This window comes from Amphiura filiformis, chromosome 16 (assembly GCF_039555335.1).
Source record: "Amphiura filiformis chromosome 16, Afil_fr2py, whole genome shotgun sequence".
Classification (NCBI taxonomy): domain Eukaryota; kingdom Metazoa; phylum Echinodermata; class Ophiuroidea; order Amphilepidida; family Amphiuridae; genus Amphiura; species Amphiura filiformis.
In genome coordinates this window covers 5578634-5606164 of record NC_092643.1, presented here as the reverse complement: position 1 = coordinate 5606164, position 27531 = coordinate 5578634, and the positions used below count along the sequence as shown (strand labels likewise).

At 35.2% G+C, this 27531-nt stretch overlaps 1 protein-coding gene across 1 annotated transcript in view; it reads left to right on the top strand.

Moving 5' to 3' along the window:
- Positions 1-2086: 2086 nt before the first annotated feature.
- LOC140136473 (uncharacterized) overlaps positions 2087-27531 on the top strand; it is a 124264-nt gene continuing 98819 nt past the window's right edge. The window contains exons 1-7 of the mRNA XM_072158195.1: positions 2087-2263; positions 9728-9901; positions 12629-12704; positions 13352-13460; positions 19242-19410; positions 23200-23272; positions 26892-27199. Of these exons, the coding sequence (XP_072014296.1) occupies positions 2206-2263; positions 9728-9901; positions 12629-12704; positions 13352-13460; positions 19242-19410; positions 23200-23272; positions 26892-27199 (967 nt within the window). The 5' untranslated portion in view covers positions 2087-2205. The remainder of the gene's footprint in view (positions 2264-9727; positions 9902-12628; positions 12705-13351; positions 13461-19241; positions 19411-23199; positions 23273-26891; positions 27200-27531) is intronic.

The following is a 27531-nucleotide window of genomic DNA, read 5'->3' as shown; positions in this document are numbered from 1 at the left end:
GCCTTCAAGACACTTTTGTACATTTTCAAGTCACTTAATGATCAGGCTCCTTCATACCTCACAGACTGCATTACCATATATCAATCAGGTAGACAAGGTCTACGATCTGCTGCAGACACTTCTCGTCTTGTCATCCGTCGGAATCACCGGGTGGTTGGTGGTGGGGCTTTCAGCATTGCTGGTCCCAAACTTTGGAACAACTTGCCATCATCCATACGGTCATGTCCCACAGTCAGCAGTTTCAAGAGCCATCTAAAGACTCATTTGTTCACCTCATAAGATTTTTTTGTTGTTGTTTTCCTCTTTTCTTTTTGTGTAAAGTGCTATGTTCATATTCCTTGAATTTGTAATAGCGCTATATAAGTGCTGGTATTATTATTATATTATTATTAATTGTATTCGTCTACAAATACAGAGAACTGAATAATTTTTATCGGCCAAATAATTATAGCACCGTATATAAGTCCCCCATTAAATCGGGCATTAGATAGCATTCCTTAGTTACTCGTTGTAGTTATTTTATCAAAAATAGGACTGATGTCTTTGATGAAATGGGCACCATAAATGACGCCTAGTAGGCCTACTAAAATGCATATTTCGTGTATTTTCCCTTTCTATTTCTACAAAACAAGATTCAAAATTAGGGTTTGAAATACAAAGATCAGATGTCAGTTTATATTTGAATGAAGTGGAAATATTAAAATGTACACCCCTTTCCGTTCTGTTTGTATACTCCATATTATAACCATTTAAGTTGACGCATTTGGATGACGATTCTTTTAAGTGAGTTTCAGATAGGCCAATGATGTTAAATTCGTGACTTAATTTCTTAATGCATTCCTTCAATTTTATTTTCTTGATACTTTTGATGTTAACATTCCATTCAGTATGGAGAGTTCACTATTGCTATAAATAATTGACTGAATTCTTCTGGTGTTTATAATTTGCATTCTGGTATTTTAAATATTTGTTCATTTCAATAAATTCATAATTTTTGTTACTATTTTGAAATCTAATTGGATTAAACATCATTTTATCATATTTGTCTATATTGATATCTGATTCGTGGATTATTTCTCCTGATTCATTCACAAGGTCGTTATTATCGCCATCAGAATCCTTCGATCATTTTCTATAATTATTCTCATCATTGATTGGAACATTTATTACATACATTTTCATCTATTCAAAGTAATGAAATTTTCTTTCGGCTAAGATTCATACATTTCTACAAGCTACATTACTTACAAGGAAATTTCATAATGATATCAATTGTGAACATCTTCATCTTCAGTGGCTTGGCACATTTTGCTTTCGCTGCATTTTTGTGACTCACGTATATACTGCGCCAAAAAAGTATCCTTACACTTGGAAAAATAATCACAATTTCAAAAGTACAGAGAAGTAGAAACTGAAATAAAAACTGCTTTAAATAAAGCTTCATTGAAGAAACGGTGTTGTCTCTTTGTTGCGCTTGTTGGAATCTTTTTGCGACCTGGCCAGCTTGTCACTTTTAAAACTGTACCTTCGTCTATTCAATTGCTTGTAACTTTACTTCTTGAGGTCACATTGGATTCAATGGGGTGCCATAATGTGCAGAATTAGATAGCGCATCTATTAAAAAACAAATTTCCCCCAATATGGTTCAGTTTTGAAATTCTGATTATATTTCCAAGTGTAAGGATACTTATTTGGCGCAGTATATGATCAAATGGGTGGGTTGATTTGATTCGACCCAAAAATTATTCGACCCGGACAATGAATGATACTTATTAAAACACAATAAAGTGACTGCGTCAGTGTCCTTTCTTGCAGGCTTTCTGTCGTCCTTTTGACGTCAAACAGAACCCCTCGCCTTTTAAATATTTTAATATGACGCACAGTATATTTTCACAGTGCATTGTTTGCAACCTTGTAAAATTACTGTGTAAACTTTTTATACCGTAAAAATAGATTTCAATGCTCGAATGAACTTGATGAAAAGAAATCTTTGGCAAAAGGTCTGGAACAAATCATAAAAGATCGATCGACCGTGTAGTCAAAATTACATGTGTCACTGTATAATTATCATTACAGTTTAAGCAGAGTTAACAACAACACTTAATTCTGTGGAATCAATATACAGGATTTAAGAAAAATTGGATTCGGATAGCGGTATAATTATTTTGTTTTTCAAGCACAGGAATATATCTTGGAATAGAACAAATGAGAAATATAGCACAGTTTGTGGTTTGTGTTCTGGCTGTATTTATATCATCATGTAGTAAGTATTATTATTAAGGGCCTACCCCATAGTTTTGTGCAGGTAAGCACATCGGGCACACTCTTGAATTGGTCAAACCAGTCGTATATATAATATTCTGGTGTATGTACAACATAAAGCGAGACCAATAACTATTGGGCATAAAGCATCCAATTTTATCATTATTATGTTTCGGATCCAATATTTTCACACACTTGGATTCATCAACTTTATAATAATGTATATAGGCCTAATGTCAATATATTGTATTATATATAGCCTATGTCAATTTTTTTGTTAAAATTTGTTAATAATAATTTGTTTGGCAGATAAAATCATTATCATTTTATTGAAGTGTGTGTATTCATAGAAGGCTTTTTCTGGATAAATCAACATTAAGGGCTCAGATAGCAACCTTTGCACAGTATGTTTTTGGTGGGACCTGAGAGTACATCAGATATATCGAATTGCATTCTGAATGACGAGGAATGTCCTTCTGATAGCAAATATATAATTCAAATTTTATGGCGAATCATTAGAATTTGATCTTTTTATATTTTTTATATTTTACAGTCCTCGAAGTAGGCCTAAACTTAGACTTCTCCGTAGTCCACTTGCCAATTGTGAATACTCTGGCTATTACATTTAAGCATAAAACTCTGATCATTAATGTGTGCACAATTGATAGATTTTCACAACTGATCTTTTCAGTCACCGTACGCCCTCTGTTTGTTAGCTTCCCAAGTGGACTACTGACTTTGGATTGCAGTTAACATTTTTAACACGGGACTCTGTGGAGAGTTAGGCCAATTTCTGGCCTAACTAAAATTGGTCATGATGCAATGCATCTTTAAATGAATCTGGCTTGTGATTGGTCGCCCAGATCTCGTTATTGTTTAAATCCTCCCGACACGTACTGGTACCATTTACGGTACACAACTATCTAGGGAATGCGGCGCCTTTGTGCTGGCGGATGAACGTACGCATCTAGCGCGTATTGTACCACCATGCTTAGTCTTGTGGTTAGATTTTATTGATAAACAAGTATGATTGACAGTGTGTTTTAGAGAACAAAGTCCCGGGGTAAACAGGGGGTAAAGTTCTGCTTAAAAGTGAAAGTCCATAGTCGGTTTTTCGGATAATAAACTGGCAGATTCTAAAATTAGAATTGTTAAGTATTGAAGTGTCATTATAATTATGCCATTATGATATGTTGCATTCAATAATATAAGCCTACGTAGGGCCTATACTTTACTTTTACTGTCACAAATATAATTATATAAACTTTTTCATAACCATTTTATACTAGTATTTTGATGTAATAAATATCAGTATAATTTCGAGTTCAACTGAATGCGTTCATCATGATTAATAACATTTTATTTATCAAAATACTTTGAATTTGTAAATAAATAAATAAATATTTTTATAAACGTATTTCGGTTTTGGTCAAAACTTTTTAAAAACAACATATCGAATTAGCCAATACAGGTCATGAAGAGAAAACAAAGCCCACAACAGCAAGACTTTAAAATTGTTGTCAAAATGTTAAAAGGGCATTTCGTGATCCACAGCCTCATCCCACTTTTCTCAAAAAAAGTTGAGATTTTTATATCACTGGAAACCTCTGGCTACATAATGTTTATGTACAATAAATTTCTTGCAGATTAATTCGTTTAGCAAAGATATCGTGAAATTTGAATTTCGTTCTGGTATACCAGAACGAAATTACACCAGTACCGGTAGCCTATGGAGCAGTGTAATACACTAAATCATGCATAACTCGCAAACGCAAAATCGGAATCAACTGATATTTTGGGAATAAGCTTTTTTGGTAAATATCTAGTGGAAAATGTCATAAAAAGAGGATGTTAGGCTCACGAAATCCTCCTTTAATATGCAAAAAATTTTGGGCAAGTTTTTTTATAATATATTCAGTGATTTGCTCACCCAGAACAGAGGATCGTAAATATCATGAAAATTTAGATTGGGCACCTTTGTTACTGGCATAGTGGTTTTAAAAGCAGTGTATTTAAAATAAGTAATACACGAATCTGTTACGTTACTACATGTTGTTGAATGGGGCTTCAACTTTTATTGTCAATGTCAATATTGCTGTTTTCCTCGTTTTTTTGCCAAATTTTTCATTTCAAAAATATCTGGCCGGTGGCCCCTAATGACAATTTTACTTACTTATCGTTCATTATTAGACATACATGTAGGGCCTACACAATTTTTTTTTTTTTACACTTTTTTTACACTTTCGTTGCACTCATAGAAATTGTTCGTTGGCATTACTCAAGTAAGTTGATGTAAGTCGTTGCGTCAACTTTCCGAGTAATGCCAACGCGTAAAATTTTGAGTAACGCTGACTCGATATCATTATGTTGGTCGCACTCATTTGCACTTACTTTATTGAGTTGTTACAACTCAGAAAATGAAACTAGCCTAGGTTAGCATAATTTTCTAGAGGTGTGCTATAGTATACAAAATTTTGCACTGATTACAAAAATAAATATTTGAATACTGCTAATTGTGCAGAAAATGGTCCAATTACGTGAATTAAGTAACAAAGTACCAAATTGGAATAACTCAAAACAATAAGTACCAGTAACTTAATATGAACGAGTTACATCAACTTACATGTTGAGTTACAATAACTCAACTAATTGGTTCTTTGAACCTTGTTTATTTTTCTAAGTTCCCTGAACTTGAATTCAGAAGTTGGCATTACTTAAAAAGTTGACGCAACGAATTACATCAACTTTTTAAGTAATGCCAACAAAGTTGATTAGTTGACGGAACTTTTTGAGCTTTTTCAGCATTTTTTAATTTTGTATAACTAAAATGAATTTTGTTTTGGCAACTTTTACACTATTTTTGAGTTGTCCAAACTTATTTCTTTTGAATTGCGCCAACAAGGCGAACAAGTCATTTCTATGTATGAGTGTGGGATCACTGAATTTATAAGCCTTAAAGGGGCATTTCGTGATCCACAGCCTCATCCCCCCACTTTTCTCAAAAAAAGTTGAGATTTTTATATCACTAGAAACCTCTGGCTACATAATGTTCATGTACAAAATATTTCTTGCAGATTAATTCGTTTTGCAAAGATATCGTGAAATTTGAATTTCGTTCTGGTGCACCAGAACGAAATTACAACTTATGAAGCCCTTTCGCAAATTCAGAATCGTGATGCATTGTGGGTAATATTTGCCGATTTTTTGGAGATAAACACGAGGAGGCTGCAGTGCATTTCCAATGGCGGCGAACTTTGCACTTCCTTCAAAAACATATTTTTGTAAAACATTTTTTATTCATTCCTACATATGTTAATATTTCCTGTGAAATACAAATATAAATTTCCTGCGAAGACCAAACTGTCAGCGAAATTCCAGGACAAAACATTTTTATGCAAACGGCAAAGTTCACCCCATTGAAAATGTACAATAGCCTCATCGTGTTTATCTCCAATTTTATCGGCAAATATTACCCATGATGCACCATGATCTGAATTTGCGAAAGGGCTTATTGTCTATGGAGCAGTGTAATACACATACATTGTAATCATGCATAACTCGCAAACGCAAAATCGGAATCAACTGAAATTTTGGGAATATGCTTTTTCGTGGATATGTACTGAAAAATGTCATAAAAAGAGGATGCTAGGATCACGAAATACTCCTTTAATAAAGTGGTGACAAATATGTTAAAATAATGTAGGCCTTTATGGTACCCATGATATTTGGAAGCGCTTTGTTCATAGGCCTACAATATGCATGCTAGGCGCTATAGTATAAATCCCGTTTATCGCATATTGACCATTAAATCCAAACATTTGTTGGGGACGTAGAGAGACGGGTATGATGAAATACTAGGATGTCTACTATTTATTTTTCGTTATATAGGCCCTATAAATTAAATTAAAAGTCATAAATTATATTCTTATAAAATAAATCATTAATTTTGTTATAAATACATCCAAGTTCCTAATAATATTCGGGTGCATGTCCTCCGAAGAGCCTTAAAAAAGTTGTCGTACATGTATACGAGCTGGCGCTACTCTCTGACACGTACTACGAGTTGTCCAAGCGCATGCGTGCAATTGAAGAAGTGAAAACTCAAAAGTGTGTGTAAACCCAAAATGTGGAAGTGAATTGATTGATTTAGTTGTTCCGTTTTGCACCGATTTAATTTAAAGTTAAACTGGTAGGTAGATGGTATGGTGTATCGAGTTTGCAACAACAACAAATAAAAAATAATACATGCAGTCCGAAGTTGTCTCGGCAAAGAGTTCCAGGCATTTGCCGCGACAACTTTTAAAACTTACGATCACCAACAGTGACCAATTCAGACATCGGTATCACAAGCCGATTTGTGTCCATGGCTGATCGAAGGGGCCGGGATGGAACATAAACAGTGAATTGCACATGTGTATATTGTAAATTGTTTTATTGTCAATGTCATGTATACATTTAGTCCGAATAATCAGACCCAGAACAAAATATTAATTTCTGACATGATCGTGTTCTGGGTCTGAACTGTTTCCATTCGAAATCTTGATGCCAAATTGGACAAAAGAAGCACATGGTCCTACTTCACAATTTTTTAATCCCCTATTCATGTTGCGTAAATCACTCTATTGTGGACCATCCTTTTGATACTTGAGTATTTGGACAAGGGGAACATTTTTGACAGGCCTTTTGTTTAGGTATGCCAGGACAGGTGAATTTAAATTTGCCATCAAACTGCATCATTTTAATGATTTTATATATCAAATTAAAGCCCTTGAGTAAAGAAAGTTACATCTTTTCAAAGATCGACTTTCATCAAAAAGATTCTGCTAGCAAAATTCCCCAAAACAGCATTACTAGATCTAGTCTCATGATGATAGCAGCTTTTTTTTAATGGAACTGCTATCAAAATCCCTCTAAAATTCCATGTGTGAGTGTCTCATCACCATAAAAAATCATATATTTTGGTCAAGTGAAGTATAGAAAACATATTTATGTAGGTTTCCTTGACCGACCTGTTGAAATTTCTATGTAAATATGTATTGTGTTTGGTCCCCGTCTAGGCGAATTTCGCTGACTAGCAAATGTGTTAACTAAGGTTTGCCTGGCATACCTACTGTACTTTGTCTACCTCGAAATTGTCCTCCTCTGCGAATACGAAAGGCAGCGTAATAGTACGGCACTACATGTAGTATACATTGACGCAAGACTATAGAGTCAATGCGGGAGTCAATGTTGTGATTGCAGTTGTACTATCTGTGTCAGGTGAATATAGTCATAGTATTTTGCTGCAAATCTTTGATGAGAGCATACTTCCATGTACGATGTTAACTGGACTGGGCATCTCCAAAGCATAGTATCGATGTGTGCTTTAACAGGTCGTATGCCTAAATTAAGATTCTGCAGCCACATGCTTTGTGAGTTGTGCCTTGCCCTTGACCTTGTCAACATCATGGAAGTATGTACATGTACATGTACTCTCTTGTTAAATACAGCAATATCTGCTATAGCTACAGTTGGCATAACTAGGGGGGGCAAGGGGGGAAGGGGCGCTACCACTAGGGGGCACCAAATCTGCCTCACTTAAAAAAGATGCCATTCCCACATCCCCGCGCACAGTGTCACCTGTTTAATAGTTTTGAGACGCATAATGGGCCGATGGACATCCGACTAAGGCTATTGACAATAGCCCGGTGACTGACCTCTGAAGATCTCAGTGAGCATGGTACGTCATCTGCATTTAGACTGCCTCCACCAGTGGTTCACATTGCACTTGTACATGTATTGTAAGTTGTAACATGATATGTTTCGTTACCCCGATTGTTTACGAATGAGGGCAGCTGTCATTTTTGTCTTTTCTGCACAGTATATAAAATCTGAATTTTTGTCAGTTTTGAGTTCAAAATGCACGGTTCTTTGTCAATACACTCGCTAACGACTTTCATGTTCTTTCAACACATATATTCAAGTGCAAGCCTTAAAATCAGCTTCTTTAGAAAGCAATAATTACTTTCTACCCCAGCATCCAAAGATTTATCGTCTGAATATCAAATTGTGCATAGCACACACATGTATCAATCCCAGGTATTGATTTTAGTTTCCCTGCTGTACAATGGAATTATTTACCAGGCGATGTCAGTGTGCCGCGTCTAAGATATTCTCGGGTGGGGGTAGGGGTGCCAATTTTGTTTCTTGCCCTGGGCGCTACCATTTTACCAACCCTAGTTACGCCAATGTATAGCTACACATATGGCCTAGAGCATCGATCAGACTAGTATTATGAAATGAATATTGGCATTATGCATGCATCTTTGGTTGGGCTGGGGGACAATCAAGGAACATGCGTGACCAGAGAAACACAAATTAAGGGTCCTTTTCAGAGAACCGCCTAAAAACCGCACAGTCGGGTCGATTGGAAGTAGGCCCTATAATATAGGCCTGCAATTATTTTAGGCATTGCTTGAAGGCGGGTCACCATACCAAAAGCATGTAAAAATTACTGCTGGCCCGCCGATATGCAGGGTCTAGGCCTATCACATTTTGTCACCAAAGTCACTAGACGACAATAATATAATTTTTCATGGACGTGCACATGCTGTCATTCACAATTTTTCGGCTTTTTCAAACTAAAATTTTACACACGAATAGTGCCAAAACGGTCCGCCAAATCGCTTCAATTAGGTCTTCATTTTGCAAAATCTTCCAAGTTGTGCTGTACAGACGTGCTAAAATGAGAAACGGTTTCTTTTTTTTTCATGAAAACAATTTCAATAAAAAATCTCAGTCTCCTATTATCCCTAGTAGCCGTGCCATACACAGTCTTGTGTGGCACATGGTTGTCAGATAATCAACATGTTTGTCCTTCTGACTGCGCATCATCACAAGACCATCACGTCTAAAACATACCTCGCATTACCATGCATCACCCCTGGGGGGCACTTCAATATGAAATGGATATAGGTGTAGGGCTGGGATTTTCGCAGTAAGGGGCATTCGTGAGAGCAAATGTAAAAAATATGGGGTCATTGGGTGAGAGCATGATTTTTGGCATTCGGTGAGAGCAAAATGTAAAAAATATGGGGTCATTGGGTGAGAACATGACCTTTGGAACCTTTGGGTGAGAGCCGAAACAGCGTCAAAAAACCTCGAAAATTGAATTTTTAGTTAAAAAAGGCTTCAAATTTCTTTGTTTTTTCAAAAATAGGTAACAAAATCAGTGATGATAAATGAAAGTTGCTGTTCAAATTGAAAAATAAGGGTCTTTGGGTGCAGGTGACAGATCAAATGGAAAAATAAGGGGTCTTCGGGTGACAGAACATGTGTTCAAAAAAGGGGGTCTTAACAGCCCTACATACACGTCACCTCTAAAGTGGGAGTGCCTCCGGCAAATCACAAATGAGTCCATGTGATGTGTCGCATGATGTTTACGTGCATGGTGACAATTTTTGCATTTGATTTCTACTTATTTCAGGTGGTTTAGCAGTAGTGGAGCCCTTCTACTCAGGCTACTATGGGAAGTTATTAGGGGAGCTGACAAGACAGGGCAGCAGTTCTTTAACTGCACATAATGTACAGGGAACTGTGCATGTGGCGGATGAGAGGACTATCATTGTTGAAGGCTTCGTCTATGATGGCCGTGGCCCAGGTAAGAATGTAGGAGCAACTTTATGAGTTGGGTTGGGATGAGTTGGAGCTATTGCACTAATACAATGTAGGTTACTCAGACCAATTTCCCCATTTTACATTACCTTTAAATACCTACTGCACCCTGTGTGTTTAGTGTTGAGGTGTTTAGGGTTAGGAATTTAGGTTTGGGTAAGGATAGGTGTTACTAGGGTGATGTAGGTATTCTACATTTGTATAGTTATCATAATCAATACATACAAGAATTTATATTGCGCCTTATCATAAAATACCAAAGCGCATTACAATAGACTTAAACTACTATAGACTTACGCTACAAAAACATGCAAATGAATATTAACAAAAACAATATTATGAAACAGGAAATAAATGTGATTTGAGGAGTTCTTTGAACCTGTTTAGGGTGGGGGCCTCAGGAATATGCTGTGGAAGAGTATTCCATATCCGTGGGCCAGCAACATGGAAAGCCTGATCCCCTAGGCAGCGGTTTGTATACGGAATGTGAAGTTTGGTTGTATCAAGAGAAGAACGAAGCAAACGATGTCTGGTGTTAACAGATGAATAAAGATGAACATAATCCTGCAAATAAGTTGGAGCTAACCCATGCACACACTGAAATATGATGGTAAGAAGTTTAAACTGTATGCATTCTTTAACTGGAAGCCAATGAAGCTCAGTAAGATGAGGAGAAATATGATCACATCGCTTTAAACCACAAATAAGATGGATTCCAGGGGCTACAATCCTGGAATAAAATAGTTGTACTAAATAATTGAAATTCATGCCCCATCAAAATTGGAGAGATGAGTGAAACATGCATGCAATATGTACCTCCCCCAAGTATCTCACCCTTCCCCACTCCCCATCTTTCGATGTTGAAGGGTTTCATGGACCCGCCGACAACATGGCTTTGTCCAACATTGAATTTGGGGAGCAGGGGATGATCATCAAAACACAGCCAAAGTTTGGCAACATTTTTTTCCATGATTGTAGTTGTAACAATATAGTCTAATTTTATAAGCAATATTGGAAACCAGAGTACCTGGAGAAACCTGCTGTGTACATACATGTATACAGGCTGTATCAAAATGTTTGGTACCCATCTGTTTTTGGTGTAGTTGACAAGCCTGCTTCTTCAATATGCAACGTTGGATCCTCTTGAAATGCCCAGGATTTATAGTTTTATGACCTTTCATTACAATCATCTATAAATAAGGTAGCTCCTATGTTGCATTTTGTTGTGATAGTCTTTTCTGTAATTACTGGAAACTGATGGGTACCAATCATTTTGGTACACCCTGTATGGACCCACAGAAAATGGAGCAACTTTGAAATAATGGTCACCACCTCCAAAGTAATCCTAACCCTAACCATGCTTCCTGTTATGATAAAGTTAGGATAACTTTATTTCTATTATCGCAAAACAATGATGGCAGTGCATGCATCTTAGGCAAGAGCCTGAGAAATGATTGCATCTCTTTTACAAATTAAATACAACAAAATAAACTAAACACAAACATAAAAAGACAACCAGATGAATACAAAATGTATTACAAATGTCTCATCTGTGTAAATGTATAACAAATGCAATCAAATAATCTGACAAATCATGTTGAACATGTTGAAAAATGCATGTTTAAAATGCATTCTTGACAATAATCAAAGAAATATAGCACATGATGATTACGGTTTAGATGATTAAGAAGTTTACTCTTAAATAAATAATAATAATATTAATAATAATAATAAAGAGAGATTTAATATAGCGCCCAACGCAAATAGCCTCTGGGCGCTTTACAAAACATATTAACCTAGGGAACAAAAATTTAAAAACAATACTTAGCCTAACTTTTGGTTGTTCCAATATGGAAAACCTCTTCTGGAAAGAAAACTTTCCTTTACAGATCTTCAGTTGCTTGGAACAATCTTCCTCCAAATCTTCGTATCAATTTTAATTCAATGAGTTTGGGTGGATTCAAAAATGCAATTGGTCTGCTGTAAGTTTTGTATTTATATTTTGAGCTCAACATTGCTGCATTTTGTTTTGTATCATGCATGTTTGGTTCTTTCATTTTGTATAATATATTTCTTATTTTGTTATTATCATGTTCATGTATTATGTATATATATAATTTTAATCAGGTCTTCCAGGGAGACCAGTACATTTGTATTGATGGAATTTCCTGAATAAATAATGAATAAATAAATAAATACCTTAACATACTATTACACATGCACAATATTGCAAGAAATCTACTAATATTTAGAGTTACCTTAATATCATTTGCCAAATGGTTCGGTTCCATAACTTTGGACCAGCCGACAAATCCTTTCTTACAATGTAGTTTGTGAATGTCAGAGCAGCGATAATGTTTTTGTTACTCATATCATAACTGTGAACACTTTCAATATGAATAGATAGTCAAAGGCCCGGGTCAAAGGATCTTGGTAAGAACTTGACGTTTTAAATGGCATACATAATTTCTTCTCACAAGTCAAAGGCATACATAAAGTACATTATATTTATCAAAAAGAGGTTTGTGTGACACAGATATGAACTATTTGAGATTCCTCTAAGAGCCCTTCTCTGAACCTTAAGAATTCTGTTATAAAATGCTCTTTTTTTGCATTTTCCCCTATAGCAGTATTAAGAAATCTTTGCGTTCTTTTAACATTGCTTAAATTACAATCTGTATTTTTTATTTTTTTAAATTTTATTTTATAAAAGATGCCTACTTTTGGGCTGGGAGAACTGGACAACCTGACACTACTGGAGATATCATCCACATTGACTCATTCAACAGGTAACATGTATACCCAAATGTTTTACGAATGCACCCAAATGTTTTAGGAATACGCCCAAATATCTTAGGAATTATCCTAAATGTCTTGGGAATACACCCAAATGTATTAGGAATACACCCAAATGTATTGGGAATACACCCAAATGTCTTGGGAATACACCCAAATGTATTGGGAATACACCCACATGCATGTATTAGGAATACACCCAAATGTCTTGGTAATACACCCACTTGTATTTATAGGAATACGCCCACATTTATTAGGAATGCACCCAAATGTCTTGGGAATACACCCAAATGTATTGAGAATACACCCAAATGTATATTATGAAAACACCCAAATATATATATATATTTTTTTTTTTGACGGGGAAAACAAAAGATACAGCTGAAATTGTGTTTTGTTTTCAAATTTAAAAGGAAAAAATGTGACGTAAATTTAATTTAAAAAGTGACTCTGAATATCCCTCGGGGCTGTATCCCTCAGGATATTCCTTGGTTCTAAAGCACAATGTTTAGATATTTTACAATACCCTCAAAACAACTGATGTACAATCATAACCTCTATGTGGAACACATTATTTCCATTAATTATGTTATTGTATGCAAATAATTTATCCATGATTTTAATTTTCTTTTTGTTTTAGTCCGAGACCACTGGGACAATATGGTTCTGATACGAAACCGCTAATATTGACATTGCCAAGAAGAATCACAGACTATACATGGATATCAGTGTGGTGTAGACTAGCTAGGGTAGGTAATCACAGACTATACATGGATATCAATGTGGTGGAAAGGCACCATGTCAACAATGCCTAGAAAAGTTGCTTTTTGGCTTGTGAAAGTACGTAATTTTTCGCCATTTTCTGCTATTCCTTTTCTCCGATCGGCACCAGATAAATCGGCCTTCCTTTTACGCGCTATCAACCTGTGTAAACCAATCAAGGATCATAATAATTAGCTGTAATTGACAGTGACATCAGACGCGATAAATTCTTTTTATCTCTGTCTTTCATTATATTACACCCTGCTTGCTACATGTATATACATTGGAATTCAGCTGCCCTACTTATTATGTGTACATTGAAAATGGTCTGGTGCCAAAGGCTGAATGGAATATGATGCCATAACATACAGATATTTTGCTGTCTTCCATGAAAACAAATAGAATGTAATGATTTTATCTTTCAGTAAACGTGAATTAGTGAACATGAATTCCTACATAAAGTTTTGAATACATTCTTTTACAACCCAAATTTCAAAAATTTCCGAAAATGTTTTCTTTTGTAAGTCAAAATATTGTAAAATATTTACAGATTTTAAGGTCATTTGCAAAAACAACTAGAGCGGTTCTCGGCTTTCGCGGTTCTCGGCATTCGCGGTTCTCGGTAGTGTGGGTTGGTCCGTATGTGACGTTTCTGTTCAGAACCTTGTGTGACCCTTCCCCCAGAAAAAAATCATCCGCCACCACTGGTTATAACAAGGGCCTTGTAAATGCAACTGGTGAGACAGAGCCTCGAATGACGTTTGTGTTTTCAGTCTGATTTCAGTTCCCTAACAGGTACAAAGTTTACGCATTATCATTAGGCCTACCAAGTATTGTATGTCCTATAATCTCTTATGTATGACATGGATCTTTACCATGATTGTGCAAGCCAAAAAAATATCATTTCAATACCCCAAACATGCGTTAAAAAAAGTTTTACACATGCAACCTCAAGTTTAGACATATAATTAAATTTTCCCTAAACCCTCATGCACGGGAAAAATCATGCCGCCACCATTGGTTATGACAAGGGCCTTTTAGGGTGCACACCAGTAAATAACCCCCACTGACTTTCTGTACAGACAGGGGCCGGAAAACAACTCAGTTCTTCAAAACTTCCCTTTCTGCAAGCAGAAGGTCAGATGCGACATCCATTGTAAAAATTAATATATGGATTTCAGGATTTTTTTTCCAGAAATATTGTAAAAAGTTCAACCTATAACCCATACAGCTAACGCCACCTCACAAACAGCTTGGTGTTTCTGAAATGTAACACATTTTGAAAGTCGTCATAAAAAGTCGGATCCTGCTAAATTTACACAGACAATCTAATTTACAGGCCTAAATGATGATTAAATATGAATCAGGGCCTAATAGTTGCCTTTTAAGCCTTTTCTAATGTATTACATTAAGTCATATTGCACATTTCCTCGTTTCAAATACTGTTTTTTTCCCTTCAAGGGTGTAGCTAGACTTCTCCGTACTCCACTTGCCAATTGTGCTTCTGGCTATTGCATTTAAGCTTAAAACTCTGATTATTATTTGTGCACAATTGATAGATTTTCACATCTAATCTTTTCAGTCACCGTACGCCTTCTGTTTGTTAGCTTCCCAAGTGGACTACTGACTTTGGATTGCGGATAACTTTTTAACACGGGATTCTATGGAGAGTTAGGCCAATTTCTGGCCTAACTAAAATTGGTCATGATGTAATGCATCTTTAAATGAATCTGGCTTGTGATTGGTCCCCCAGATATCGTTATTGATTGAACAAATTCATCAGGATCGGTAGAGTAAACTAATAAACCAGAGTTAAGTAGTATCTGATCCAAGAAAATGCACTTACTGTGTATGCGTTTCAACAACCACTGTTGTCTTTGTCAACACTTGATGAGGAGTGACTGCAATCTACTGACAACCAACGCTAGAGGATATGTAAAATCAGGCGGTTTTGGCGATTTTAGCCATTAAGCCCCCCACCGCATAAATCTGAAAGCCCTCTGAGCCCCCCTCCTGGAGACGCTATTGCAAAATCAATGGAGAGAAACTATACTACCTTGTTTCTTAATAAAATGTAACGGGTACATCAGGCAACTATGAGAGCCAAAAGGCCTCAAATTGAGCAAAGAAAGACATTAATTTTCACGTGCATTTCAACCAAGACGCTTCATTAGTGGTGTTAGCCCTTAATGTCATATTATCATGACCGCTTTATTTTGTTTTATGTTAAGGGCTGGGGTATGAGCGTTTGGACAGTATTTATTGTGGGACATTAGAGCACATCAGACATATCGAATTGCATTCTGAATACTAAGAATGTCCTGATATCAAATAATTTTGATTTTTGAAATTGCAATGATAATACATTTTATGACAAATCATTAAAATTGATATTTTTGATATATAACAGTCCTCGAAGTAAATTTTATAAATCTAATGACATATTCTTAAAAATTCTTTCGTATTGAAGATATGGATTTCCCCCCCTCCCAAAAAAATAGGTCTTTTTGGGAAATAAAATCCATATCTTCAATATGAAAGGTCAAAATTTTCAATTGATCGTCGGCTTTTCCTCCCAGCTACATACACTTTAAGAATATGTCATTAGATTTATAAAATTTACTTCGAGGACTGTTATATATCAAAATTTGAAAAATATCAAATTTTAATAATTTGTCATAAAATTTGCATTATATCGTGAATTTCAAAAAATGAAAATTATTTGATATCAGAAAGACATTCTTCGTATTCAGAATGCAATTCGATATGTCTGATGTGCTCTCATTTCCCACAAAAATACTGTCTAAACGCTCAAAACGCTCATTCCAGATCCCTTAAGTATATTACATGTTTCACATTTGTACGATTTTAAATAATTCTTTATCATGTTTATAGGACATGCTCTGTTATATTTTTATATCCTCTTTTCATTCTTGAAAAGTTAGATCATGCTTTTTATTTCACCCATTGGGTATTTCTTTATTAATTTGTGTTTATATGGCGATTTCAAGTGGGATAATAACTCCTGGATGACGTAAGCATAATGTTGATAGATTTAAATATCATTATAAATAGGCACTTAATAATAATGATATTGAAATAAATTGATAAATAGATAAATTAATAGATAAATAAATAAAAGATATATAAGCCTAGATAAATAATAAATAAATGATAAACTAGGAGTAAATTGCAAACATTAAATATCTTAGAGCAAATGAGCATTTAATAAGTTTTTACGACAAATATTTTGCCCCTTCTTGTACGTTTTATCATTATTTTATCTTTTACTAATTTTTTTTGGGACATGCTCGCTTATTTATTTTTTATGTGTTCCTCTTATCATTTGTGAAGTATTTCTTTATTTTTGTTTTAGTACAAGTGATCACTGAGTATGTTTAACTGTGGAAATATCGGTAGATAAGGTGTTTTTTATTTCACCCTTGAGTATTATTTATAAGTGTATCAACATACATTTCACATGTCATGATTTTTCATTGTTTTATTTTAAAGCAATTCTTTATTGGGGTGCATGCTCTCATATATTAGGGGTTTTTTTCATGTTCCTCTTGTCATTCTTGATAGATGGCTGTTTATTTATGTCGCGTGTTAAGTATTTTTTAATTTTTTGGTGAAGTGTATAATTATCATCAGACACATGTCACATTTTATGTATGATTTTGCATTATTTAATTTCAAATTATTAAGCGTACTAACGTAGTTCTTTATTTTGTTTCTGTGAATATCATCCGAAAAGTAGGCCTCCTGCACATTATGATTTTGCCTTGCTTTATTTAACTCTTTACTGGGGTGCATGCTCTCTGCTGGTTTTTTTCATGTTCCTCTTATCATTATTGACAAGATAGCACCTGCTGTACGCTGTTTATTTATTTAGCCTAAATTATTTCTTTACTTGTGTTTTTAGATTTTGAAGTTTATATCATGATAGCACACGCTATGTTTTTATACCAACGCGTTTTCTTTTTGAAAACAGTTCTTGTTTCAAATCCTGGTCATAATGTCAACATTCAGTTCGTTCATAAAATATGGCTATTTATTTATGTCGCGTGTTAAGTAGTTCTTTATTTTTTTTTTTGCTCGAAGTGTATAAATATCATCAGACACCTGTCACATTTTTATGTATGATTGTTCAAAAATATCTAATCTTAAAATATATAATTCTTTAAACTTATTTCTTTTTTTCTGTTTCAGTGAATATCATCCGAAAAGTAGGCCTCTACACATTATGATTTTCCTTGTTTTATTTAAACTCTTTATTGAGGTACATGCTCCTCTTATCGTTATTGACAAGTCATCACATGCTGTACGCTGTTTATTTATTTCGCCCTCATTTTCTTTACTTTTGTTTTTAGATCTTTAGTTCTTTATTTTTGTTTCTGTGAATATCATCCGAAAAGTAGGCCTTCTGCACATTATGATTTTTCCTTGCTTTATTTAACTCTTAACTGGGGTGCATGCTCTCTGCTGGGTTTTTTCATGTTCCTCTTATCATTATTGACAAGATAGCACCTGCTGTAGGCCCCTACGCTGTTTATTTATTTCGCCCTAAATTATTTCTTTACTTTTGTTTTTAGATTTTGAAGTTGATATCATGATATCACACGCTATGTTTTATACCAACCGCATTGTCTGGTTAAAGACAGTTCTTGTTTTAAATCCTGAATACGATGTCAACATTCAGTTCTTTGACCTCACAATGCGGTGCGATGTTATATAACTGTATATATTGCAGGGTTGCCAAACCCGGCGATGTAATAGGCCTAGGTCAATAGGATGAGTTTTGAAGATTTTCCTCGCGACAATTTCCTGTCCTATAGACACCAATTGATGGTTAAGAAAAATATTGCATGACTTCTCAACATTGGCTTACGCGACTTCTGGTAGTTTTTTATCTCATAGAAACCAACGGTTGATAAAAAAAAAATATTGGGCGACTTTTCAATGATTTGACCCAGCGGTTTGCCCTCATTTGTTTGGCAACCGTGGTCTGTGTTAAGTGAATATATTTCGTAAGAAAATAATTATCATAGACCATGTAGACAGAACGGACAATAGTCATAGGCGCTCTCCTCCATTTTGAGAAATATACTTTTACACACACACTACATTTATAATTAAAATGATCAGCCTTAAAGTTTTACCTTTTAGTGGGTTAAGCCAAACCTAAGTGGATGAAATATAAATCAACACTTCTGGCACTGATTGGTTTCCGTAGTTGTTATATGGAATACGAGCTGTCTGTAGCTACAAAATTGTCTGCAAATCGGATTTTGCCGGGCCTCTCTTTTTCGGCGTTTTTCTCATTAAATTAGGGTCACGTTCAAATAAAAAATAAACTGGTGTCTAGATGTAATCACAGTTAACACACCAGGAAAATTATAGAATATACAACAACCTAGTTACACCTGTAGACTGCGAACAAACATGCACCTGGCCAGACCTGGCCGTAAAACAAAGTGTTCTCCCTACGGATACCCTTAAGGGTCACACAAAAAGGCTTGACCTACTGACCCTACTTGAGAGGTTTGTCCACCCATAGCACAGGGATTTGTTTTTTGTCGTCTATTAAGGGATAAATTATCATACTTGATTGTCAACCCCTCTCCCCTTGGGATTGATTCTTGCATAGACTATGCCATAGTCAATTTTTGAGATATAAAAAATGTTTAACTCACTTGAACTCGAAATTATACAGATATTTATGATAATTGGAATCAATTCAATTCTCCCATTTTTGTCAATTTCAGGCAAGTTTTGCAGAAGTGTACATTCCTACAGGTTTTCAAGTGCCAGCACCTCAGAGCATTGGTGGCTTCAACTCTGGCCGGGCCCAATCATCTGGAGTAACAATACTCAATAGTAAACAGATACGTATTGATGGATTGACCTACACCCCAGGAAACTGTAGACCCGGCGGTAAGCAGAAAATAAAAGTACAGTAAGCCAAAAAATTCAGGGACCAGTTATGTTCACCCCTGTATATCCTAAATAAAGACAAATATGTCAAAATTAAAACAAGCAGTCAATACCTGTACTCTTTAGCTCTCTGATTTAAGACCTTATTTATTGAAATTGGTTGAGAATTAAAGAAACAGTGATCTAAAAACCTTATGAAGAATCAAAATCAAAAGTTGCACTTTTGTGTAGTAATAAATGAAAGCACAACGCTAGTTTTAACGTGCTAATCAATGGAAGGGCAGCACTGGTGGTATTCTCCTTAGGTTTTGGGATCGCTGTGTCTTTATTTATTGAACAATTTCAACGAATAAGTATAAGGTCTTAAATTCGAGCTAAAAGATGCACCTATTGGCTGCTGGTTCCAATTATGGAATATCTGTCTTTGTTTAGGATACACAGGAGGTGAACATAACTGGTACCTTAATTTTTGGGCTTACTGTAAAGTGAAATCATGTATGGAACCAAACAAGTTCAATGGTTTGTGAATCACTATACATGTACTTTGCCATTGTAATCCAAAAAGTTGGTTCGTTATTTTGACATATGGTTCAAATAGTTAACTTATATAATGTGTATGAAAACCTATAGATGCCAAAATATAAATTATTTATGCCTGATGTGCACACAAACAACCATCAGGCAGTTAATCGAACAAGAATGTTGTGATTTTCTATGTGTGGGTGTAAGGGTGTAACTGTATTATTTTGTAGATGTATATATGTATATGTATTTGTATATATGTGACCATCCTCCACAACTGAGCCCGGATGTCGCCAGTGCCACTATTGAGATATGCTCCTTTGAACTTAACAATAAACAATAGGAAACAAAGGATTTATTGACTGTTTTATTGATTTTCACTACTTAAATGTCAAGAACTATAGACATGATATACCGGTACATCATTTTAAAGCTAATTTCAAGCAGAATATTTTGGTTGAATATCTCAAAAATGATGATTGGTGACTTCAGGGCTCAGTTGTGCTGGATGGTCACATATGTGCAATGCTGCTGTGTAATAATATATCGACATATGCATGCTTTTTGACATGTCTTTTGTGTGTAATGTCAGCTAATTTTAAATTCAAAACCTTTTTTGAATGGTTTTGAATTGACTTTTGAATTTCTCTATATATGTAGATGTAAAGGTATAACCATAAATAATTACTCGACGTGCAATCTTATTGTGGTTGCACCTTTGTGCTTAGATACATGTACTGGCTGACAGCCAATTTGTTATATGGTACTGCTATATAATTTAGGGCAGGCCCATAAACATATTTGGCATTTTGAAATGGATGCATCATATGCAATTTGAGATTTCCGGGCCAGAGTATGAATTGATTCCAAAATCAAATAATTATGACTCAATGATTTGATTTGATTTGATTTTTATTCGGTATCTCCATATTGCACATACAACAATACAAGGTAATAGATATAAAATGCATTAAGAATAATAACATATAATACACAAAAAACAAAGCAAGGAGATATCACAGGATAGCCCTTTAAGCCCAAAGGCTTATTTCCAAAGGGGTCCTTTATACATAGAAGGGCAAAAGGCATACATACATATAAAAACATACAAAGAAATATATATATACAAGTGAATATTAAAAGTAAAATAAAATCTTTAAACATGATTAAAATCATTAGAAACTAAATTTGGTTAAAAAGATGAGTTTTTACAGACTTTTTGAAACTTGGTTTATTAGAAATTGATTTGATTGCACTTGGTAAGTTGGCCCAATCCTGAATGGCATTATAATAAAAAGAGCCAGAAGTGATGGTAGTGGATTTTGGAACACGAAAATTTTGAGCACTGTTTCTTGTACTGTAATGGGTCATTTCAAGGCAAATATTCTCAAATTAAAATGAGAGGTATTATTTCATACCCAGTATGATTATGAGCATTTAGTATTTCCAGCAATATTTGCATGAGTGAAGTAAACACAACTTCAAGAAGGGAACACTTAAATTACATTGTACATCCCTTACATCTAGCTTTGATCATTTTTGCCCAATGATAGCCATGACATTACCTATTTATGTCACACAAATTATTTGGGATACAAATTATATGCTATACTTTCAGTGGCATAGCCAAGTAGGGAAACTGCCACCCCCTGTGAGAAGCCTTTCCCTCTTACCGCCCTGTGGGATATTTAAGATTTTTAGGGGTTTTTTTTGGTACTTTTACCCCACTTTTGACTATTTTCATCAAATTTCCTCTCCCCCTAAGGCAACTTGTATTACCCACTTACTCCCCTCTCCCTCCCCTCTGCAACAAGTCCTGGCTATTAAACCGCTGCATACTTTTCACTTGCATATATTGGAATTCTAAGTTGCGCTTTCAATATAAGTTCAGTTATGGTCACAACCAGAGCAATACCAGGAATAGATCCAGAGTTTGAAAACAAATGGTTAATTGGGACGGAAGGACTACATTTGGCTGCAATAGGCAGATTTTGCATGACTTATGCAGATTTAGGAGTTAGCACACCCTGCCCCACAGGATCTGCTCCTGAGTACAATTATTTATCCATTCCATGTCCAATTTTTTTATCCAAAAACAATTAATGTAAAAGGTGTGGAAGATATTGAAATACCAAACAAGATCTCCAAAATTTGGGGCCAATTTGTGTAATTTGATTTGTATCAATTAGAATTAAGCATTGATGTATATCTTTCTATGAAATAGTTCAAATGAACTATAAATAACATAACATGCTGATTGTTATCATGCTATGCTTTCATACTTTTAAATACAGTAAAATATCCGTATTTTTATGAATAATAACATGGATCCTAACTTCTTTTTGCGTTCTTTGTGCATTGTTGTCTCTGTTCTCGTTTTTATGTGGCATTTTGTTCCTATGTTTTCGCTTGCGTGTAAAGGACCCCAATGGAAATAAGCTTTTCCCAAGGCTTTTTGGGCTATCTTTGGTACTTGTGTTGGTTTGTAATTTCGTTATTCTTCATGTTCTGCAATCTTGATGTGCAATTTATTTTATTTTGTAAAAAATAGTACTGTATTTTGTATTTTTGTTTGTAATTCTTATAGTACTGAATCAAATCAAATCAAATAATTAAATCAAATCCTGTTCAATATTGTATTATCACCATTCTGATGTAATGAATCATGCATGTAGATAATAGACTGCCCTGGCAGTCTGTACGTTCAATGCTGGTAGGGTTAGGATGTCTATTCAATTTGCAAGAATGAAAATATGTGATGGAATGCTTTGTGATTATACTCATACAAAATTGTTGTGAATTGCATTTACATGAAAATTTTGATTAGAGCCTGGTATATTTATTTCCCTTTTTGTATACCAACTCGACCATTTCAGATCTTTAATGAGAGCATGTAGCCTACCGCATTTCTTAATTTTTTATATCTACTCCTTATTCATGAAAAATACAGCACTAATTTTTTGACCTCCACACACATAATGTGGTGTTTATGTTATCATCCAAATGGTTGTTTCTGTGTTTGTTTGTCTGTCCGGGCGGGCGGAAGCAAAACCATTTATCCACTCTGCAGCTTGAACGCAATAACCTATCAACTTCAAACTTGGTAAAGTGATAGGATATGGAAGCCTGCTGTGCTGTATAATTTTGTGTCATGTTATTTGCATATTTATGAATATTAATGAGCTGATTTGCATATTTTGCCTACATTTTCATTCATCCACTCTGCAACAAGTTATTTGCATATTGTACATCTTTTTTGTCTTTCAGAATCTAATTTCTGGGTTGGTAAGGGCACACCAGACAGAAATGGTAATGATATTGCCAGTGGAGATTCAGCCATGTAAGTACATAAGCCAGCATATAAATGGCAGGGCAGTGGCATAGAGGCAACTTTCAAAGGAAAACTTTTGACGAAAAAGTGCCAAAAAGGCGTAAAAATAACAGGGAGGCCAGCATCCCACATGGGGTTAGAGCCTACCCCCTAAGTTGTTCACAACATAACTAGGGAAACGAACCAGAAGATCAACGATGCCCTATAAACGAAACTATAGTTTGATCAGCTCAAGGACATTCTATATTTGTTATTCGCTTATGTTATTTATTAAAGCATATTTGATTAAAAACAGGCAGTATTTCCATTTAAATTCACTCCAAAAATGCACAATATTTTTTTACCATGATCAAGTATTTATTAATACTTGCATTTTCAAAATGGAGGAAAAATGAAGGAAGAGCACATGAAAAAAAAAAAGATCAACCAACCGACCCTCCAAATTTTTGTCTTGGAAGGGCATTCAAACAATTTCTTTTTTTTTTTCTTATTAGAGGCTACCGCCATTGCAACGTAAAATCAAGAACACAAGAAATTTCACATTTTCACACGGCAATGTAGGTCATGCAACTCTATTTTTGCCAATGTATTACCTGGGCCCAAGTGAACCATGTCAACTCTTTATTGACATTTTGATTCAGCTGAATAAAAAACAACAATCATATTGCACGGTGGTGGGTTTTGAAAATATATTTTCATACTGTATGGTTTCAGATGGGAAATCATTAGCCAATGTAGGAGCAGTGTACCTGGTGGTACCATGTATGTTCCCACATTAATGTCGAAATTGTGAAAAAATTGTATTTTAAGAAAATCAACAAAGGGAGAACTTTTACCAAAGAAGGAAATTTCTATCTTGATTTTATCTTGATTTTATCTTAGCATGGAGTTCTGTTATTATATACATGTAGTACATTTAATAACTGGATCTATCTGCACTGTCATTATGTCCCACACTGCATAGAACTTAAGTGACATTTTCCATAATGTATGAGCCATTAAGTTTTATTTGACACTAACAGTCATTGTAGAAACAAATGTGGTATACACTAGGATCCAAAACATGCTCATCTATTAGGGCACAGTTCTTTAACCCCAATACATTCGCACAATCATTGAATGACCTTTGACAATTTGGGTACAAAAACTCATACTCTGCAACTTGAGGTCATATTTTGCACCATGATTGTTTCATTGAGGTTATTGAACTATGCCATTAAGATGAGGACATTGTGGTCCATAGTGATAGGTATTGGTATCTGGATTTGTAGGGTTTGTCTGCTGTCTGCTACTTTAAAAAACCCACTTGACTGCACTGAGCTAGAACCAGCAAGCAATTCATGAACAATCAAATTTACCAGGAGTCAGACTTGAGAAAAAAAAAACCACATTATGTAAACCTTGTCCCGGGTACCTTGTTCACATGAAAATGTGTGAAGGCTTTTTCTGCATGGTTTGTCAAGCAGACTATATTTATTTAATAGGTGATTGCGGTTTGACTATAAAGGTAGTTGGTCTCATTTTGATGCCTCCATCTGGCATCTGGTTTTCTGGTTGTCCGTCAGTCCATCCATCTAGGCTTGTGAGTAAGATTTCTCAGAACTGGTATAAGGTGTATTGTGTTGTGTCTTGGTGGAGGAGTGGCAATTGACAGTATTCAAATTCCATTTAATTTTTGTCGCAAAATATGCTAATTAGGGAGCTCATTTGCATGGATCAAAACTTGCGAGCACAATTTCTTGGCAATGGATAGGTGTATGGTAGAAAAACTCGGCCGAATGAAACATATGGACCTCCTCCTCTGATGAAAAAATGTTGAGTACTGCAAGAAAGGGGACTATGTTTTTTAACCATATATCAGGCCTAAAGTGTTACTGGAGCTGTGTACAATATATGACCTTTCTGCAGATGCCAATATGTGACTTGCTACCACGAAATCAGTGTAAAGTCGCAAGGTGTTAGTCACTCAAAACGCCCTGGTTACTGCGTTGGTGTTCACTCACCTGTTAAAGCCACTAAGTATGTCTGTATGTCCTTTGTGAATGGGGGCACATTGGGCGATTCACAAAGGATAATACTACTGGCTTGTACAGGTGTGTACAAAGAAAGAACATCAACTTAGTCAGATCAAATGTCTCGAATCTACCAACTCAACGAAATAAGTATAAAGTTGCGATGACTTTACGCTGATTTCATGGTAGCAGGTCACATATATTAATCTTGATAGTAAATACTGATTTGAGCTTTTGCCCCTACCCTGTACTGGCTGTAGCAAATAGGTTCTCTGGCCCCTTAAAAACAAAATTCAACTAACACACAAACAAACAAACAAACAAACAAACAAGAGTTTGTGATCAGTGAGTCAGCAAATATCAGATACAGTGTGCTATTATTAATTTTTATGGGACCTTCACCCTTGCAATCTTAACCAACTGAGTGTGACTTTGCTATAGCTTGTAAAGGTCAGTGGGCACAAAGGTGGAATGGAAATATAGTGTGACACACTGATCTGGTATTTACTTCCCCAAAATGAAAATAATAATGTGTGAAAATCCAGTGGAAGTCAGGTTATCCACCTATATAGCTACCTACTCAACCAAGTGACCTGTGAACTTATTAGTTCATTGTCTATTTTTGATTAAATTTTTAGTTGTGGGAAAAGAAGTGCTTGAACATACTATTTTGCAGATTTAACCCAAGTTCATAATTTCTGTTATCTCACATTACATGTGATTGGGCGAGAGCCACCCAGGCATGAACAACTTTCATACCTGTTTGCTGTAGCGTGACAATTTGGGTATTGAAAAAACACAGGAAAATCAAATTGTATAGAATTGTACATCTTTTATTTTGATATTATGCCTATTCTATTACTGAACCCCTAAATTAAGTAAAAATCAAAAGAGGCAAGTTTTCAGTTTTACGGAAAACATACACACACACACACAAAATTAAGCTTATTTCCACATAATGTTAGCTATTTTGACTTTACATTCAGCATAAGGTCCAAGCAAACCACATTCACTGATCTCTTCAATTTTATTTAGGCTTATAATTATGTTACTCTTAAAATCCAAAGTATTTTTGGCCTCTCAGATATGCAGAAACATCTTCTGAGATGCCATTTTGTTTGGTGTCCACAAAGCATTGTAATTGATTTAAGTGTCAAAAGAGATTTGTAAACACATTTTGCAAACAAATTAATGGTTTTTTTTTAAATAACATTTTGACAATATTTAAAAATGTTTTTTCAAATAAAATGTTTTTCTAATCTTTTGGTAACCCAATATATTGCTGTTTATAGATGAGGCAAGGGACTGGTATATCGATATGCTTGAGTGAACCCCATGCAACCACTTCACTGTTCAATAGCCTTATTGTGATGTGGCAGGAGTTTTAAAAACATATGAGCCCTGAACAAAATATGATGCGCGCGCGTACTGCCAAGTCAAAAACAATGGAAATTGTGATGATGCGTGCGCATACTGTCAGGCATTGACGTCAGAAGTCTACTCATCTACATGTATACACACACAACTAATCAATTTAGTCAATCAGTACAAATTAGTCTAGTGCAGTTAGTCAAGTCTTTAATAATCGAGTACTTTTGTTCATTATCTTTCAACAGTGTGCAAAGCCTCCCGACTGGAGTTACTGGGCAAGACTTGACCCTGACTCTCTCCAAGCCAGATATCATTACTGACATCGACTACATTGCAATATGGTGCGACACAACACGTCAAAGCCAGGGTCATGTAACCATACCTCATACCACTTTGAATGTTCCAGCATTCATTGAGCAACCTTATTATGGTACTTATATCAGTGATTTTGAGTCTGGATCAGGCAACGGTTATGACAATGTTCTTGGGGCTGTGTATGCTGTGGACGATAGTACACTGATAATTGTTGACTTCACCTTTAATGGAGCACAGAGTAGGTTTATATTCAAATGTAGCCTAATGAATATGCATTTATGTAAATTATGTAACCAAAGTGTGATGGTAAACTAAAAATAAGATTTGTACAGAATAAAGCATCGAGATTAACACATGAAACAGGTGTTGGTGTGTTTAACCAGTTGGTCCGGGTGGACATACAGTACGCTTGGGTCCTGATGGGACCAGTCTGAAGCAAATTGCTCAAGCCAAGCTTACATGTAAAAGCTTATCAGCATGCTGGCCTGTATGAAGAGTATAAAAAGAAACGGAATTGAAGAAAAAGATCATGATAAAGAAATGCCAATTTTAATTCAATCAATTGTAATT